Source organism: Musca vetustissima, unplaced genomic scaffold (assembly GCF_032173495.1).
Source record: "Musca vetustissima isolate MV318-11 ecotype Yass unplaced genomic scaffold, APGP_CSIRO_Mvet_v1 utg47448, whole genome shotgun sequence".
NCBI lineage: Eukaryota > Metazoa > Arthropoda > Insecta > Diptera > Muscidae > Musca > Musca vetustissima.
The window spans coordinates 99,215-116,918 of NW_026879202.1; the positions used below are offsets into that span (position 1 = coordinate 99,215).

General features: G+C 34.0%; 2 protein-coding genes across 2 annotated transcripts; one reads left to right on the forward strand and one right to left on the reverse strand.

Moving 5' to 3' along the window:
* Window positions 1-588: 588 nt before the first annotated feature.
* Window positions 589-3,188, reverse strand: LOC133323995 (mediator of RNA polymerase II transcription subunit 25). The gene is made up of 2 exons (XM_061532893.1): window positions 2,702-3,188; window positions 589-2,615 (listed from the first exon to the last, which is right to left on the reverse strand). The coding sequence occupies exons 1-2, from the start codon at window positions 3,186-3,188 to the stop codon at window positions 589-591; spliced, it is 2,514 nt and encodes an 837-aa protein (XP_061388877.1).
* An 11,594-nt stretch (window positions 3,189-14,782) lies between these two features.
* On the forward strand, window positions 14,783-15,887 carry LOC133324005 (uncharacterized). The gene is made up of 2 exons (XM_061532903.1): window positions 14,783-15,241; window positions 15,514-15,887. Exons 1-2 carry the CDS (start codon window positions 14,807-14,809, stop codon window positions 15,871-15,873), a joined length of 795 nt encoding a protein of 264 aa, XP_061388887.1. The 5' UTR covers window positions 14,783-14,806; the 3' UTR covers window positions 15,874-15,887.
* The last annotated feature ends 1,817 nt before the right edge of the window (window positions 15,888-17,704 follow it).

Below are 17,704 nucleotides of genomic sequence, written 5' to 3' on the forward strand. Positions count from 1 at the left end.
GGCCTTTCTTCAATTACTTGAGGCCATTACATTGATTCTCGGAACCCCCAAAATTTTAAATTTGGTAGTGGGATCGCTATTGTGTAAGGTTCAGAAGAGATGGTACATAGGATACCAATGTTTAAATTTGATTTAAAGATCCGTGAATAGATTGCGGAAAGGTTGATTTTTTCAGCTGGAAGAATTCCCTAATGGAGTCCCCCTGATTATACAAAACAGACTGCACTACACAAATTAGAACGTACTACGTCGATGTTTTTACCACTAATGTATTAATGTGAAGGCTTTCGAAATACGCATTCGTTGTTAGCATGTCCGAATTTTTTATGCTGCTGTGTTTGACCCAGTGTTAGGTATTTGTAAAAATAGTTTTTTGTAAAATTTGCAACAACTATTCATTGCATTATTGTTTTACCTTTTGTGTATTTTTAAATATGAATATTTTTTATTAATGTTTTATATATAAAAATCATAGTTTCCATTATTTTATATGTAGTGTAATAAATATGGTATGTGTCCCAATATAGTATATTCCATAAACCATTATGACATATCCACGTACATTCATAAGTAGCTATCCGAATGCTTTTACATAAAATCAAAACTATTATCGTCGAATGGTCGATTTGGACCACCGGGACCACCAGCCATTTGATTTGGATTCGGCATACCGCCACCCATACCGGGTACACCCCCCGGGCCACCGCCACCCATTTGTGGACGAAATTGCTGTCCAGGAGTTGATTGCTGTTGCAATAAATGCCTAAGGCCTGGATTGTTGTTGTTCATCATTGGTCGTACCATACGTTGCATTTGTTGTTGCGGTGCCATTTGTTGCTGTTGTGGCTGGTTCGGATTTCCACCCGCCATCATGGGCATACGTTGATGTTGCATCATTGACATTTGTTGTTGCATTGGATTATTACCGACCATTTGATCTGGACCCCCACCCATGGGTGGACCGCCCATCATTTGCTGATTCATGGGACCTCCAGCCATTTGCATACTCATCTGTTGCTGCGGATTGTATTGATTGAATTGATGTTGTTGTTGCTGCTGTTGCTGGTTTGGGTCTTGTTGTTGCTGTTGGGGATTAATGCCACCCGGACCCATGGTATTGATTTGTCCAGCCATTGGATTTTGCATTTGCTGTTGTTGTTGTTGCTGCTGTTGCATATTATTAGGTGGTCCTCCGGCTCCAGTTGCTGTCTGCTGCATGCCCATCGATTGTTTCTGCTGTATGGCTTTACGCAACCGTTCAACAAACAGCGACTGATTGTTGGGTATAAAGCCCAGGAATGCATTTTTATCGGCTGTATAGAGAAGAATCAACACTTTGATTTCACAGGGTGGTGTATTTGCCGGAGTTGTGAAGTGAACACACCCAGCAAATATTGTGGCCATATTTTTAGCCAGAGCATCTAATGCCTCACAAGGCTGTGGCTTAAATACGACCATTTTTGATTCTTTCAGGAATTGTCCTCCTATGTTGCCCACTAGATGTTTGGGCATCAATTGCATGAGCAGCTTCGATGGCCAATTGACAGCCTTAATTTCAGGTTCTCCATCCTTTATGTTCGCTGTAACTGTGCACTGAAGTGTTCTAGTCATCTTCTGTTGATCCGATTTACTTTTTTCCACCCATTCTAGGGTGCCCGACCAGATCGTATCTCTCATTCCTGCCGGTTCAGAGGGTTTATTGGGGTTTTGTTGATTGGCCATTGATGTATTTGGCTGATTGTTAGCAACAGATACCTGCTGTTGCGGATTCGGACCAGGTCCAGATACGCTCATGTTTGGGTTCATTACATTTTGTTGCTGCTGCTGTTGTTGTTGTAATTGCTGTTGCATTTGCTGCTGTTGTTGTTGATTTAGCATTTGCATGCGTATCTGCTGTTGTTGCTGCTGCAACATGGGATTCATGTTTTGATTTGGTGGAGCGCTTAGCTGCGATATCAATGCCGAATTCTGGCCAGGCATACCCTGATTAACAGCTCCCATGGGGCTAACCATTGGTCCACCAGGAACATTTGGTCCTCCAATAAATTGGGGGCGTGTTTGAGGTTGCTGCTGTTGTTGCTGATTCGGATTGAATACCCAGCGATTGCCCTGATTTTGGAAATTGGCATTTTGATTAAATTGCTGTTGTTGTAGCATTTGTTGGTTGAGTGGATTTCCAGGTTGTTGGTTCGGATTCATTGCAGTCATCTGTGCCACTTGCTGTTGCATATTTTGCTGCTGCTGCTGTTGTTGTTGGGCCGCGCCCATGGAATTGTCCATTTGCATGCCAGTATTTTGTTGATTCTGTTGTTGTTGGACATTGGGCTGACCTTGTTGCTGTTGTTGCTGCTGCTGTACCACCTGGTTGGGACCACCAACTTGATTTGTTTGATTCACCATCGCATTGGCAGCACTGTTCGGACTCTGTGGACGTTCTTTAAGATGATATCCTTTGAGTAACACCAAATGACGTATATTCTTGGCATAATTTTTAGCTGCCAGGGGCTGATCGCCGTCTGCTTTCATAAATATCTTAAACAGCACGGGAATTTTTCGTGGAGCAATTATTGAGAGGTTGATCTTTCGTTCATGAAATAATGCAGCGAGTTGTTCCACTGAAGGAAAATAAGATTATTATTACAATTATTACATGCCTATAAGTAACATATAGAAATACACAACTCGCCAATAATGTACTCACCTGTTTTACCCGAATATTTCCAACAATCCATTACCGGCATTAAATATGGGGGACTGTTGCACATTAGAATGCAATGTTTTTGGGTATTGAGATTTACATCAATGCACAGACCCGAACGATGATCCTTCATGTCGTCGAAGCAAACATGAGCCGTGGCAAATCCTTCTGCCAAATTTGCACAGGATTCCATGCCGCCACCCACTAATGGCAGTCTGTCGAATAGATCCAATACCTTTTGTGGCGAAGCATATGGACCAAATGTCGTGCAAATTGGTTCCAACAGATTCGCTGTTGTCCGATAAACAATTACACAATATTGTGTGGAGTAGCGTTCGGATATTAGATATTCGCGCTCCTCGATGGGTCCCTGGCTAAAATGTTCCAGCGTTGGAACAATATAATTTGTCTTCAGTTCATTAATATAGGCTCCGTTGGCAGATGAGCCTTCAACGAGAAATACCACATCAGCTAAAGTTTCAACATCCATTTTCAAATAATTGTACAGCCTAGTTCTAAATTAACTTTCCTCTAATCAAATAATTGGTTTAAAAGGAGAAGATATTCAACTTTTTAATTTTTTACAAAAATAAATACGACTCGATCCAAATACACTTCGCCATTCTTCTTCTATTTGTCAATTTCGCAATGCTCCGTGAAATGTTAGCCCAAATGTATTCTTCTTATTAATTTATTGAGCAGGAAATGATAGCAGGGTTTGTTTAGAATCAAGACGAAAAGAAAATGCGTAAAATAACAACATTGTTTAGAAAGAGAAAACAAGAAAGGTAAAAAAAAAACAGCTGTTCTTGCATAGAGATACAAAAATCGAATAAACTATTTTAGCAAGTAACTGGATTGTGAAAAACGGTTGTAATAAAAATCGAACATGAAGAAAGAAGTTCGTTTCGTTATTTTTTATGCCTAAATTACAGGAACAACAAAAACCTGCAAAATAATTAATTCTTACAGCACTAACTAAATTTCGACGTTATTCACTCCAATGAATTATGAATGTTACCGAAATACGTCGATGCATGGTACAGTAATACAAGGTAGGGCAGCTTGAGTTGAATAACAAAAAAGCAACTATGTAGGTGGTGGCTTTTTCTGCCAAATATGAAATAAAAACGCGAAAACGCATGAAAGGTTAGGATTTCTTTCCAAATCCAGATCTTGTTTCATCCATAACGAGTTATTACTTCCAGACGGACGCATTAAAAACAACATTTTCATTTCATTTATATTTAAATATATTTCAATTTATTTTGAATTTATTTGACATAGTATTTAAAACAATACACTCACATACACAAAATATGTATTTTGATTTGATAGAACAAGCCACCTTGAGAAAAATTTTAATCAGTTGGTAGCTGTGCCCTACCTTGTAATAATTATACCATGCGAAGTAAGGAAAGTAAAAAATATAATTATTACAGGGTATGGCATAGCCAGGAAGGGCAACAATTGTTACCAAATTTTACTGGATGTTGTCTGTTAACTCCAAAGTCCAGTAGAAGAAAGCGAATAGAGAAAGCTAGTTTGACAGTTCTACGCTTTTCGATGGTTTTCAATCTGTCGTTAATTTAAAATTAAGACCAAAATATAAAAGTATGAATATTATTTCTTAATAAGTCTGCTTTTCCACAGGCAGATTTTTATTTGGCAAATTTTTTGTTTTCTCTTTTGAAATTTTCGCTTGCTTTTCCATAAGCAAATTGTTCTTTGCCAAATTTGCGAATCAAAATACAAAATAAAGAAAATAAAAGTCAAAAGTGTTTGCATTTTAAAGATTTTTTTTAATATTTTATTTATTTTTTTATATATTTTATTATATAAATTGCAAAAATTAAAAATTAAATTTCACTTGCACAAATTAAAGCAACAGGTTTTAAACAAAAGCCGGGTGTGTGTTCGAATAGGTTCAAAAGGAAATGTCAACAAAATTGTTTTCAACGAACAGAAAAGAAAATTTCAAGCATTTCAAGTGAAATTTTTGATATTTTGCAAAATATTTGCCAATACTGGAAAAAGTTGTCTAAAAAGAAAATTTCAAGCATTTCAAGTGAAATTACGTGATATTTTGCAAAATATTACTTGACGTTGTCTGTTTACTTTTCATTTTTTTTTTTCATTTATTAATACCCTTCATTGTAATATAAAAAAGCCAATATGCCAAAAAGCCAATACTTTTCTCAGTGTTATTGCAAAAGAAAATAAAAACGGCTAACTCTTTGGAATAAAGTAATCAGTTGGAAGCTGTGCTCTACCTTGTAATAATTGTACCATGCTTAGTATGTACTGATCTGTTCCGGTACTGCAAGAATCTACTACTTTTTACTACGATAACAAATTTTCTTTATGATATCGAAGAAAATAGTAAAATCTAGTAGATTCTTGTAGTACGGGAAGAGACCATAAATGTTACTGGCAAAGATATGTCCCGATTTAGATTAGGCGAGTTTACTTGCGGCAATTTTTATCGTTCTCTTTTGAACTTGCTTCATGCGATATTTTTTTTATTTATTGTAAATAGTTCTTTTTTACATTTAAATAAATATAAAATGTCAAAAAATACGAAATACACAAAACGTATAGCCTTTGCCCCTCTCTCCTACAAACAAAGACTTGCCGCAAGTAAACTCGCCTAATCTAAATTGGGACTATTATTATAATATAAGGTATATTCGTTTTCTTTTTCAGTAAAATTTACTCGGAATCGTGATTTTATATTTTAAATCAACTAATGTTAATGGAAAATCTTTAATGTGTAAATTTTACTTGTAAGAATAGGTTCGTTCGTTTACTCAATAATTTGTACAAACTATTACAAAATGTTGTTCGTTTACCCAAAGTCCAGAAAAAGAAAGTGAAATGAGAGAGCAGATTTGACAGTTAGGTTACTGAGTATTTGCAAATTCTTACAAGGAAAAATTTACTCAGTAAGAATTTTCTTGTACCATCAGCTGATATTTTATCAGCTGTTTTGTTATAAATAAAAATGTTCTCAAGCCAATTGATTTTTTGTGAATTTTAATTTGATTTTCTATTATCAAACATTAAAATGGATGAAAAAACGCAAATATTTATAAAGAACATCAATTTTCGACTTTTTATCCAATTTCTAATAAAAATGCTGCGCCAAATTGTTTATAGTTTTAATCGGCTGTGTCGATACAACCTTTTTACTGGATGTTGTTCGTTTACTTTTTGCAATTTTCTCTCTTGAGAGTAAACATTACTGGGAAAGTAAACGAAACGAAGCTTAACCAGCTGTTGTTGCATTGGCACACACATGTCCTTTTTATTGAAATTGTAAAATAATTTTGTTTGTTTATACTCAATTAACCGACACTGTTTATTGTTCATACGTGGTTAAGCGGAACGTTCACTAATTTCAAATTAAAATTATTTGCCGTTAAATTGGTTCGCGACACAGTTCTAACGGTAAGTTTTATTGCAATTTTACGAGCACACTATGGTGAAATACGAACACCAATGGCATCGTACAAAATCAGAGAGAGGAAGAAAAGAAAATGCAAATTTGAAATACACATTTCTTCGAATCAGTTGTAAGTCGTTTGTCGGAACCTGCGGTGGGTTAATATGATTCTTGGTGTGCGTGCGTGTGGCAAACGTTATTAAATTCACAGATTTTACAAATTGTCGGCATAATGCAAATAATTAATCATGTCCCGACTAACAAGTGTACAATTAACGACAAATAATAATCATGAGGATGATGTAAAAAGAATTCGTTAGTGCAATTGTGTAATCTAAAAAAAAAATAAATAAAAATAAACAAAAACACAGAAAACGACAAATAAAAAATTTATGTGGCAAACGCTGTGCCTACACTGTGTGTATACAAAAGTACTCAGGTTCTGTGTTATGGACTTATGTCGGTTTTCTACAAATTTTCTTCTTCGTATGTACATGGATGCTGTGCGACGAAAATACTTCAACACGTACAATATGCGTCGCATCCTTAATTAGGTAATTATTTTTAGAATATCTAAAGTAAATATTTTCATAATTTCATATTAGCAACTCATATTTGCTTCACATTACATGACCAGGGGACAAATGGATGAATTTGTGTATCCGGTATGCCGGCTTGTCGGCGGTTACTAACCTTTTTCATTGCTTTTGATATTGTCATGTCCCTTTTTGTTTTTGTTGTATACATGCATACATACCGACATAATATACTAAATTTTATGCTATCGTTTGTTTATATTCCAATCCACAACAATGTCAGAAGATTCAAGAGATGACAGTACACACACATCCACACGTACGTTCCAATATAAAGGATTGTTCATTTAATCCCCATTTCCTTGGAGGATGATAATAAACAAATGAAATCTGTGTTGTATACCGGTTTTGAGTGTATGTGTGTTTCAAAAAAGAGAATATGGTGAATAGAGATGTTTTTGAAAAGAGAGAGAGAGAGAGCGTTGCACAAAAATGAGAGTGTCAGGAAGTTTGTAATTTGATTTGCCAACAACTTGTTGCTAATAATAACAATCGAATTAAGTGCAAATAAACACCGTGACTACTTCGAAATAAAAAATCAATATAAACAGAAAACTTCTCAACAGATGTAGTAGTATACAGTGGCAAACAAAGTTTAGTAGATTGTTTTCAGGATATTAAACAGAGCAATATGTGTATATTTGATAATTCTTCGAGACGATAACTGTAGTATTTTTATTGCAAAAGGACGATATAAGCATATTTTATGTTATCCTAAACCATCATTTATATCGGTTCACACTATTGTTCGAAATATACATATATTCGAGCAGAATTTCTTATTTTTCAATTTATCTCACTATATAAATTTTAAGCATTATCTGCAGCAACAATTTGTACAAACTATGGAGTAAATGATGTGACTACAGCTTTAATTGCACTTCGAATTCACAAGAAAATGTTATAAAACATGCATGGTATAATAATAGAAGGAAAAGTGTTGTTATGCAACAACCACTACTAGTGTCAACTCATTTGACAGAAAAATGTAAACAAACAAACAAATTATCATCAAATTATTTTTATTTTGAAAATGAAATATTTTCAAATCCTCAAAATAAAAATTGAAAAACATGAATGAAAATCTATCAATTTTATATTTCTATCGCTTCCACATCTTTCCTTTAATTGAGCCATTGCCATATATATGTGTAACACATATGAAAATGCTGGGAATAGCGAGTTATTTCTTCAAGAAAGATTTGCTTCCTCAAACTTTCCCAGCAGACAGATTGAGTAAATTGAATACGGGAGCACATTTAATAAAGAACAATTTCAAATTGTATGCGTTCCCAATTTTCCTGTGATTTTTAAAAACATAATTTGTCAAATTCATATTGTGAATCAAATCAGGTGGGATTTGCTGTTACCTTTTATATTTGTACCATGTAAAACATGAAAGACTCATTTACATGAAAACATAAACAGACACCTGTCGTTTGTCATTTACATGTTTTTTGTGTTTCAAGTCATTTTCACATACATGCATACATTTATTTATATATGTATGTGAATTGAATAAATTGTTTTTTTACTCATTCGTTTTGGCGGAATAATAATAATAATAATTTAATGCTTATATGAATATTAAACGCGATGATAATTGTGTTACTATGGTTACCCTGTTATTTAGTCTAAATTTGATTTTTGATTTTATTCCTGTAAGTATTTGAATATATGAGAAATTCAAATATTATTATACCCTTCACCACACACACTGTTTTTAACAGGCAAAAGGAAAGATATAGACCATAGTTTTTTTTGAGAATATGCATAGAATCAAACTGAGTCGATTTATGCATATCCGTTCGTCCATCTGTTGGTGTTAAATTGTAAACAAAGTACATGTCGCATTTATAGTCCGTATTGGCACAGCTCATTTATTTGGCCCAAGGACGAGCCCTATTGAAATTTGGAAAAATCGGTTCAAATTTAGATATAGCTCCCATATATATTTTCATCCGAATGGTCCACAAAAGTCCTTATATATCTTTCGATTTGCACAAAATTTGGCATAACGTACTGAATACTGCCAAGTTTCGTGAAAATCGGTTTAGATTTAGATATAGCTCCCATATATATTTTCGTCTGATATAATGTAAATTGTGCACCAAAGTCCCTATATATCTTTCGATTAACAGGAAATTTAGCATAACGTTCTGAAGAGAGCCTAGATTGATGTCTGCCATGTTTGGTGAAAATCGGTCCAGATTTAGTTCCCATATATAGTTTCGTCCGATTTTATGTAAAAGGTGCACCAAAGTCCCTATATATCTTTCGATTTTTACGAAATTTGGCATAGTGTACTGAATTAAGCCTGGAATTGTGTGCTGAGTTTCGTGAAAATTGGTTCAGATCTAGATATATATAATTTCGTCCGTTTTAATGTAAATAATGTACCAAGGTTCTAATATTGCATAGCGTACTGAATTTAGTCCAGAATGGCGTGTCGTGAAAATCGGTTGAGATTTAGATATAGCTCTCTTATATATTATCGATTGCTTTTAAGTAATTGACGCACCAAGGAACTGACGCACTAATAAGAAAAAAACGTACTGAAATTAGTATAACCTAACCTGTGACAAGTTTCGTTGAAATCGGTTCATATTTCGATATAGCTTCCATATATATTTTCGTCGGATTTTAAATAAATGGTGCATCAAACTCCTCATATTTGTCAGATAGACATGACATTTTGCACAACATACACAATTGAGCATATAATAACGTAGTTGCGTTTTCTAGAAGTACAGACATAGTCCAAAGGATGTCCAATTGATATCTGTTTGAAGTCGATTTACGTACTTTTGCCCCATTGTAAGAAAGGAATGACATGTTTATGGATTGATCTAAGTCGATTCACATTTAGATAAATATCACATATTTTAATTCATCCAATTTCATGTTAATAGTCCTGTTTAGCCATAGTGGTGAAGGGTATCATATAGTCGGCCCAGTCCGACTTTACTACTTTCCTTACTGGGTTTTTCGTTCGAAATGTACGCACAGCTTCTATTCAGTGGCAAGAAAATGCTAAATCATATATATTTATTAATATTTTGAAGATATCTGCCTTTAAAACCTATAAATATATATTGTAGCACCCACAGTTAAATATTTGAAACAATGTGTAGTTTTAGAATATATAAATTTGTATTTTTTTTTGAAAATGTGCCAATCGACATATATATAATTTTATGGAATTTATTTTTTATTTTATTTACTGCCATTACCCATTTCACGAATGAGACCACCTTGAAAAATTATGCCATTAAAAAAAAAACATGGCATCAAGGCACAATAAATAGGTAGTTCATTTGCAGCTGCTGATGTCTCGATGAACTGTCAAAGTGGGAAATTTCTACTTGAATTCGATGTGCAATGTTGCCAACCATGTGAAATATTATAAGGAAAAATTTGACAGAAGATCGAGACAAAAGCAAAGGTTTTTGATTTGATACATCACCTTATTATTGCACCATGCATGGCATCATAATAAACTAATAATGGCAACCCTTTTAAATTTGGAACTCAAATTGTTTGAAAAATAAATTCCATAAAATTGTATGCATGTCGAATGGCATATTTTTGGCATATCTCAATTTTTTGATTAATAATGCTCTTTAGATATATCTATAGACGTTACAAATTATATTTATAGATTATAGAGACGGGGGGCTTCAAGATATTAAAAATTTTGTAATTATTGCCACTGAATACGTGCTGTGCGTACATTTCGAAGGAGGATATTTTCATTTAAATTTTGAATTCTGAATGTTGTCAAAAGTAAAATTATGAAAATATTGGAATCATATGTCTGCATGAGACTACATTGTGTAATTATGTCATGGGTTAAAAGAAAAACCACTTGAAAGAACAATTTAAATCATAACACTATAATATAAATCATTTTGCTTCGATATTCCATCAATTAACTTTCAGTTTATATATTTCTCGTGCAGAACTTTTGAATGTTTCCATAGTTTTGTCAAGACTACATAATACATTACTTTCACTTTATTATTTGAATTTTGGAAAAAATACTTGCATGTAATTTTTTTGATTTTAAATTTATATAAAAAAGATTTCTTATCAGTTTTTTAAAAATTATTTTAGACTTTTTGAGTAATAAAAATTAAAATTGTTTAAAAAGTTTTTAAATTTCTCTATATTGCATTACATTAAAAAAAGTATCATAGTGTTATAGTGCAAATTATCTCCTCGGCGATCGAAATATGGATCAGCTATTTTTAAAATATGAGCGTATTTGCCAGATTTAATTTTTTATGACTTTTCCATTTATAGAATGCACTTTGAAATGTTAGTTTTCATGATACAAACATATATACATACGTGTGTATGCAAATATTCATTTATGAATTTCTAACGAGTTTGTGTATATTAGGGTATTTCAAAAAATATATGTAATAAAATTTCAAGTACAAGTAAAAGGGAAAAAATTATACCCTTCATTTTTTTTCTCAATGATTTATATGTGGTAATTCGTTTGTCTGAGGCCTACATAATTCAGCTTTGGTTCTGTCATGGCTTAAACCGCTCTCATACATTTTTCTTCGAAATATCCTCCCAATCTGCAAATTTGTTAATCATTGTTTGTTAGTAGCCTACCATTACGATCTCTTATTGCTTGGCTCCTATAATACTTTATATTTGTTGTTGTTGTAGCAGCTTGTACTGCTGTGTATTTATCCCTAAATGTCCACTGACTATCCCTAATGTTTTATTCGAGTTACATATTTACATGGATCCGTTATACAAAATGTCCACTGACTATCCCTAATGTTTTATTCTCTTCTAGGAAATAAAGGCGATTGTATTGCAAATTCACCCTAATATATATAAATTTAAATATGTTATGCTGTACGTACATATGTGTGCACAAACACATATGTGTGTCATATATATCTCTTCTACTCGCATATTCATATGTGTGTTTATTAAAAACAAACAAACAACAGCAACAACACCTAAGCAACCCAAATGTGTGAACTGCATATGAAAAGTTTACTCTCTCCGTCTTTACTTTTATTTGTTTTGTTGTTTCGTTGTCTATTCGTGAATTTGGCCCACAATATTCTTTGTCAGTGACTTTGGTCATTTGTACGGTTTCTAGACTCCGATACGGTAACTTTTGCAGACGAATTAAAATAAAATAAAAAGAGTGCATTCAAATTAAAACAATACGTACATACTCGTACATTTGCCGAAGAATCCGATTACCTTATGGGCGTATGATTGACACTAAGTAGATTCAACAGATGTAACTCATACGCAACAAGTGCCAAAGACAAATAAAAAACACAAAAAAATTACACCGGCCGGTTGGTTATTTCGAAATGTGAAAAGAACAAGATTCAATTGCATAATTGTTATGCGTGCAAATGAATGCAAATTTTTATTAAAAAATTTAAATTGTTTTATTTTAAATTATGTTAAATGAAATATATCAAATTTTTATTAAAAAAATTAAAATTGTATTATTTTAAATTATGTTAAATGAAATAAATCGATTTAAAAAAATATAAACTGGGGACTTTTAAAATTAAAACTCAAGAAACAAGATTCAATTGCATAATTATTGTGTGTGCGAATTAATGCAAATGTTTGTAAAAAATAAAATGGACAACTTTTTAATTTTCAATTATGTTGAATAAAATGGATTGGTTTAAAAAAATAAACAGACGAATTTGAATAGTGTTCTGTTTAGTAATACAAACCTTTAAGTGTACCAAAATCGCAGCCTAAAAAACAGATTGTTCGAGCATGTCAACTGGGAAATTGGCGTATAACACACATGTCGTTGTGTTCTAAGGCCTAAATCATAGAGTGGGTCTAAACCCCACAGAATAAAGTCAACTGGTCGGATATCTGCGATGTTTAAAACATTTTCGTTAATTAACGAAGTTAAAAGCAAATTAAAATTTGCATTAATCGACAATCATCGATAAATCTGTCGTACGGAAATCGGAAAAATTGAGTTTATTTACAAATGTTGGTTTAGAATTCTTAGCATTTGTTCCATAAGCCGAGCTTAAAAAAGATTTCCAGGCGCGTCGATTTTGTGCGCAGCTCTTTCAATTTGAAAGACTAAGTTCCGAAATATTGTCTTCCATTTGATCTTTCCATCGAATCAGTGGCCTTCCCCTTCTACGTGAACTATCAGTTGGCTCGCTTTTATATGCCTCTTGAGCTGGGCCAACGTAGCCGCTGCAGTTCGATATGTCTGACTATGTCGATGTCCGAGAATAGATGGTACAACTCATGGTTCATTCGACGGCGATATTCACCGTTAACGCAGATTGCCTCATAGATCTTTCTGAAAAATTTTCTCTCAAACACTCCCAGAGCTGCCTCAGCTGTTTGCACAAGTACCAATGCTTCTAATTCATATTCCTAGCACGGGTAGTATCAGCGTCCTGTAGAGCGTGAGTTTGGTCTGGTAAGAGGTGGCCTTATTTTTAAATTGCTCACTTAGACCATCTAGTACCATCTATTGGCCAACACTATCAACTAACTGATGTTATTAGTTTTATTTATGTCGGTACCGTGGTATATAAAATCATTGACTACCTCGAAGCTGTAGTTTTCAAGTTCCACAGTTGTCCGAGTCCTTCTCAATTTGTTCAAAGGCTTTAAAAACCTCAGACTGAATAGAGCTGTCGAATGCAGCTTTGTAGTCGAGGAATAGGTGGAATGTGTTTTTTGTGGGTCTTTTGCAGGATTTGGCGCAGAGTAAAAATCTGGCCAATGGTCCAATTTACACAGTACGCTGGATAGCATTTTATATGCGATGGGAAGGAGACTTATTACTCTATAGTTGACACATATCATATCTCCTTTTTGTGCACGGTACACAGAATGCTGAGGTTCCAATCATTGGGTATGCATTGCATAGCCAAATTGTACTAATCAGTTGGTACATGCTAATAACCACCCCATTTGAATAGTTCGGCTGGTAACCCATCGGCCACAGCTTCTTTATTATTTTTCAGCAGATCAGGAGAAATCCAGGTGGTCTTGTGTATATCGAGATGCTTGAATCTGGTGCTGCTAACTACCACGCTTTTTTGCTGCCGCGAAGTCAATAAACCTCATGCCGTTGTCTGATGTTTCTTCATGGAGGACGCATTTTCCGACGGTGGGATTTTTGCATTAAAATCTCCTAGCAGTTCCTAAACGCTTGTAAAATATGTCTTTGTCTTCCGGCGGAGCATGAGCACAAAAAAATGATGTACAAGAACTTCGCTTTTATACGGATTATAGCAATTCGCTCATCTACTGAGGTGAATCTGGAGACGAGGTCTTTTATTCTCCTGTTAACCATAAATCCGCAGCTAAATTAATTTCTCGTTTCATGGCAGCTATAATACAGTGCGTAATCATCTGATTTACTTACGCCTGTCCCTTTCCATCGCATTTCCAGTAATACAATAATATCGGTTTTGTACTTTTTGACTGCATCAGCCAAAGCGAAAACTGCTCCAGTTCGCAGATCCTGGTCCTTCATATGTTTGCGGGGGTCAACATTTGGGAGGTTTGGTTTTCTTGTTCGATTCTTTTGCATGTGGTGTTTTCCGAGTGTGTTCAGGTAACCCGATGCCTCAACCCATTTTTTATAGTTCTAATTTTGGCAACCCACCCACAAATCTAGTAAAACTTTCAACCAAATTTAAGAGAATTTAAAGCAAAACTGCGTTATCTTTGTAAAATTTTTTTTTCGGGAATTTTGGATTAGTAAATTGTCATCTAATTTTGACATATTTATTAGCTTTCCGTTCCTAGTTATTTTGTAGTCTGGGAACGATTTAGACATTTCTCCCTTTAAGTAGCTTTACAATTAAAAAGCACTGGAACAGAACTAATTTTTGTAACTAACATATATTCCCATTTTTTTTTTTCAGATATCATGGAATTGCTGTGATTTACATATTTTTCTACAAAAACAAATATACATACTCACATACAAACAAAATAGAATTTACCCAACAAAAACGAACAATTTCGAAAAAAACAACGATGAAAATTCTAGCTGTACACTTAACGAAAATGTTCGATGCCAAATGGTTACCGGCCGCATGTGGCACTCTGGCACCCGCGCTAATACCACCCGCACACATGGCAATTTTATGGTATTTTTGGGAGAATTATGCCCGCTATGTGGATAAACATTTTTGTACCTGCTCCTGTTGGGATACAGTGTTTAAGGGTCCCTATGAATCGGGTGTGGCCGCCTATAAGCACATGTATTTCAATGCGACACAGAATACTTTTAAGATGTGGCTGCTGACAGTGATCGCGGTCATTGGCCTGTACGAGTGTATCAAACGTCTGATTGTCCTGATAATGCAACAGCGGGTGCGCTATTCAATGTTGGTACTCTTCAGTTTGTCGATATTCTCACATTATTATGCATGGTGGGCATATCTGAATTATTACAATGATGATTACTATCAGCAGTGGAATCATCAGTTATTTTTCACGGTAAGTAATGTGATAATGTAATAATCAGATTTTTATATTAAGATAACACTGTGTGACAGGATGTTGGGGAGGAAACCCTATTGTGTATGAAAGACGTGTGTGAGTATATGAAGTCACCAGAAGGAAAATTTCTATTGGATATGAAAGACTACTTGAGCAGTTTAAATGCCACACGTTTGGTCCAAACTTTAAACCACTTAATATTTATTCTAAACATATATCTAGAGTCTATATTTACTAAATTGTCTTTTTCTTTTTTATTTTCCATTCAGTTAACCGAAATTATGGCCTCTGTTATGGTAATGCATTTGGCCGACAGCACCAATCTGGTGACAACGAAAAAAATCTTCTGCATCGTTGGCATTGCGATACTGCACATTGTGGCCAGCAGTTTCGATCAATTCTTTTTAAATGTGGTACGCGGTGAAGGTTATGCCCATCAAATTGTACGCGATATTGGTTTTATGGTACCCGATATAATGCAGCTGGTGATACCACTATGGCTGTTGAATCGTGTCCGCAAAGAATCGTACAGTACCCGACCATTCTATCGAGATCGTAGCCTACACAAAGATATCGTTGCCATGGTCTTCTTTGTGATCGCTCTATTTGCGATTTGTACGATTTTGTGAGATTTACTTTATGATTGGTATACGAGTCACCATTATATAATGGGGCCGAAAATGAATTCAGCCCTTTTGGATCACGATGGCAGAGACGTCGTTGACGAGGAGGAGGATAGTGATCATATTATTTGAAGTGGTCTGATCGCCAGTCAAAAGTTATAAAGAGAAATCAAATAAAAATGCCTCAAGACAGAATCTACAGCTCACTCGCTCACTATTTCAGAAATATTACATACAAACACACATACATATTGTGGGTGTGTGTGGGTATTTTTCCATGTGAGTATAATGTAGGCAGATTCGATTCAATATCAATCATCCATGGCCGCCTCATATAGTATGTAAATATTGTTATTAATAGTTATAGTATTAAATTATTAAATGAAAAACAATAACAACAACAAGAAAATTATATGTAATGATCATTATATATCATTTAGATAAACATTTAGTGCAAATAGTGCATATCAATGTTATCTAGATACATACATATATACAAAATGAATATATATTTAGATATTAAAAAGTAGAAATTATAATTTATTTCAATTCAATGTTGAACACAAAATTTAGTTCAAAGGGGACCCCCCCCATTCTCGGGGTCAAAATTTTTGTTGATATAATTCGAATCTACACTGATTAAAGAATGTTTCTACAAAATTTCAAGTGAAAATCTCAAGAACTTTTGAAGATATATCCGATTTAGTGTGTCAACATCAAGTGACGGCTAAAGGGTTTCTCAAACTTTAAACGCGTTTTTCTCTAAACATTTTTTTGCGAATGGCGGGCACGATAACTCAAAAACTAATAATCCAATCGGTTCTAAATTTTCCATCGTTTCTCTGGGAGTGTATAGCTCTCGTATGAACTAGGATAAAGCCAATCGGTGAAGATCTTCCTTATTTTTTAATTTGGTTTTTGGTCAAAAATCGGCGATTTTCCAAAAATATTTTTTCAAAGGTCCACCATTTTGTTAATTTTAGAGCGAAGTCAATAATCCTGGTTCATACGAGAGCCAGACATGTACTCTTTCTCACACCGTTGGAATTTTCGGATTCCGATGTTCCAGTGAGGAGTTGTCATGCCCGCCATAAAAAATAAGGACTTTTCTTTAATTACAAAAAACAACAACAAAATAACAAAATTTTGTTGTAAATTATTTTTCTTCTTTTAAATCTTCAATTATATATGTGCAAAGTTACAAACCTTAACAAGCATTGGTATTGATTTACCAGCCCATTGAAAATCTTAAAAAATTCAAATCGAGAATGGGGGGGGGGTTCCCTTAAACAACACCAAATGAAGGAAATCATATGTGTATGATGGTGTACCAATACTCAAAAACCGCAAAATATTTAGAATATAAGAGTAAAAATTTAAAAAAAATGTTTTTTTTTGGCTTTCTGAATAGACAATAGCAACAAAACAAAGCATTTTTACCCAATATTTATGGTACGTTTACATAATACAGGATTTCGTTAATCCAGTGGGTTTAAATTGTCAATTTCATTGTATACATGTCAAATAAATCCTCATAAAGTAAGTAAACCCATTATCAAGTCCTATTTTTTATATTAAAAATTATCCTGCGTTTACTAGCGACAGAACAGTATAAGACAATTGAATTCATGCATTAATTGTCAAAAAATTAAAAATTGCCTTTGTGACGTAGGCGTTCAGACAATTTGAAAAATAATTTTGAAATTATGAATGAAAATATTAATTATATTTTAAATGTCCAGTTCATGGCATGAATATACAAGGTAGTCTCAGGCAGTCATATGTTTCCAATTTTTTGATAAATTTCGTTTGACAGCATTCAGCTTTCAAAATTTAA

What these genes read in the sequence shown, in the direction of transcription:
- LOC133323995 (XM_061532893.1), bottom strand. Translation starts at nt 3,188, where the DNA reads ATGGATGTTGAAACTTTAGCTGATGTGGTATTTCTCGTTGAAGGCTCA. An exon ending in GAAATATTCGGGTAAAACAG is followed by an intron (nt 2,616 to 2,701) that starts GTGAGTACATTA and finishes ATTTTCCTTCAG; the next exon opens with TGGAACAACTCGCTGCATTA.
- LOC133324005 (XM_061532903.1), top strand. Translation starts at nt 14,807, where the DNA reads ATGTTCGATGCCAAATGGTTACCGGCCGCATGTGGCACTCTGGCACCC. An exon ending in ATCATCAGTTATTTTTCACG is followed by an intron (nt 15,242 to 15,513) that starts GTAAGTAATGTG and finishes TTTTCCATTCAG; the next exon opens with TTAACCGAAATTATGGCCTC.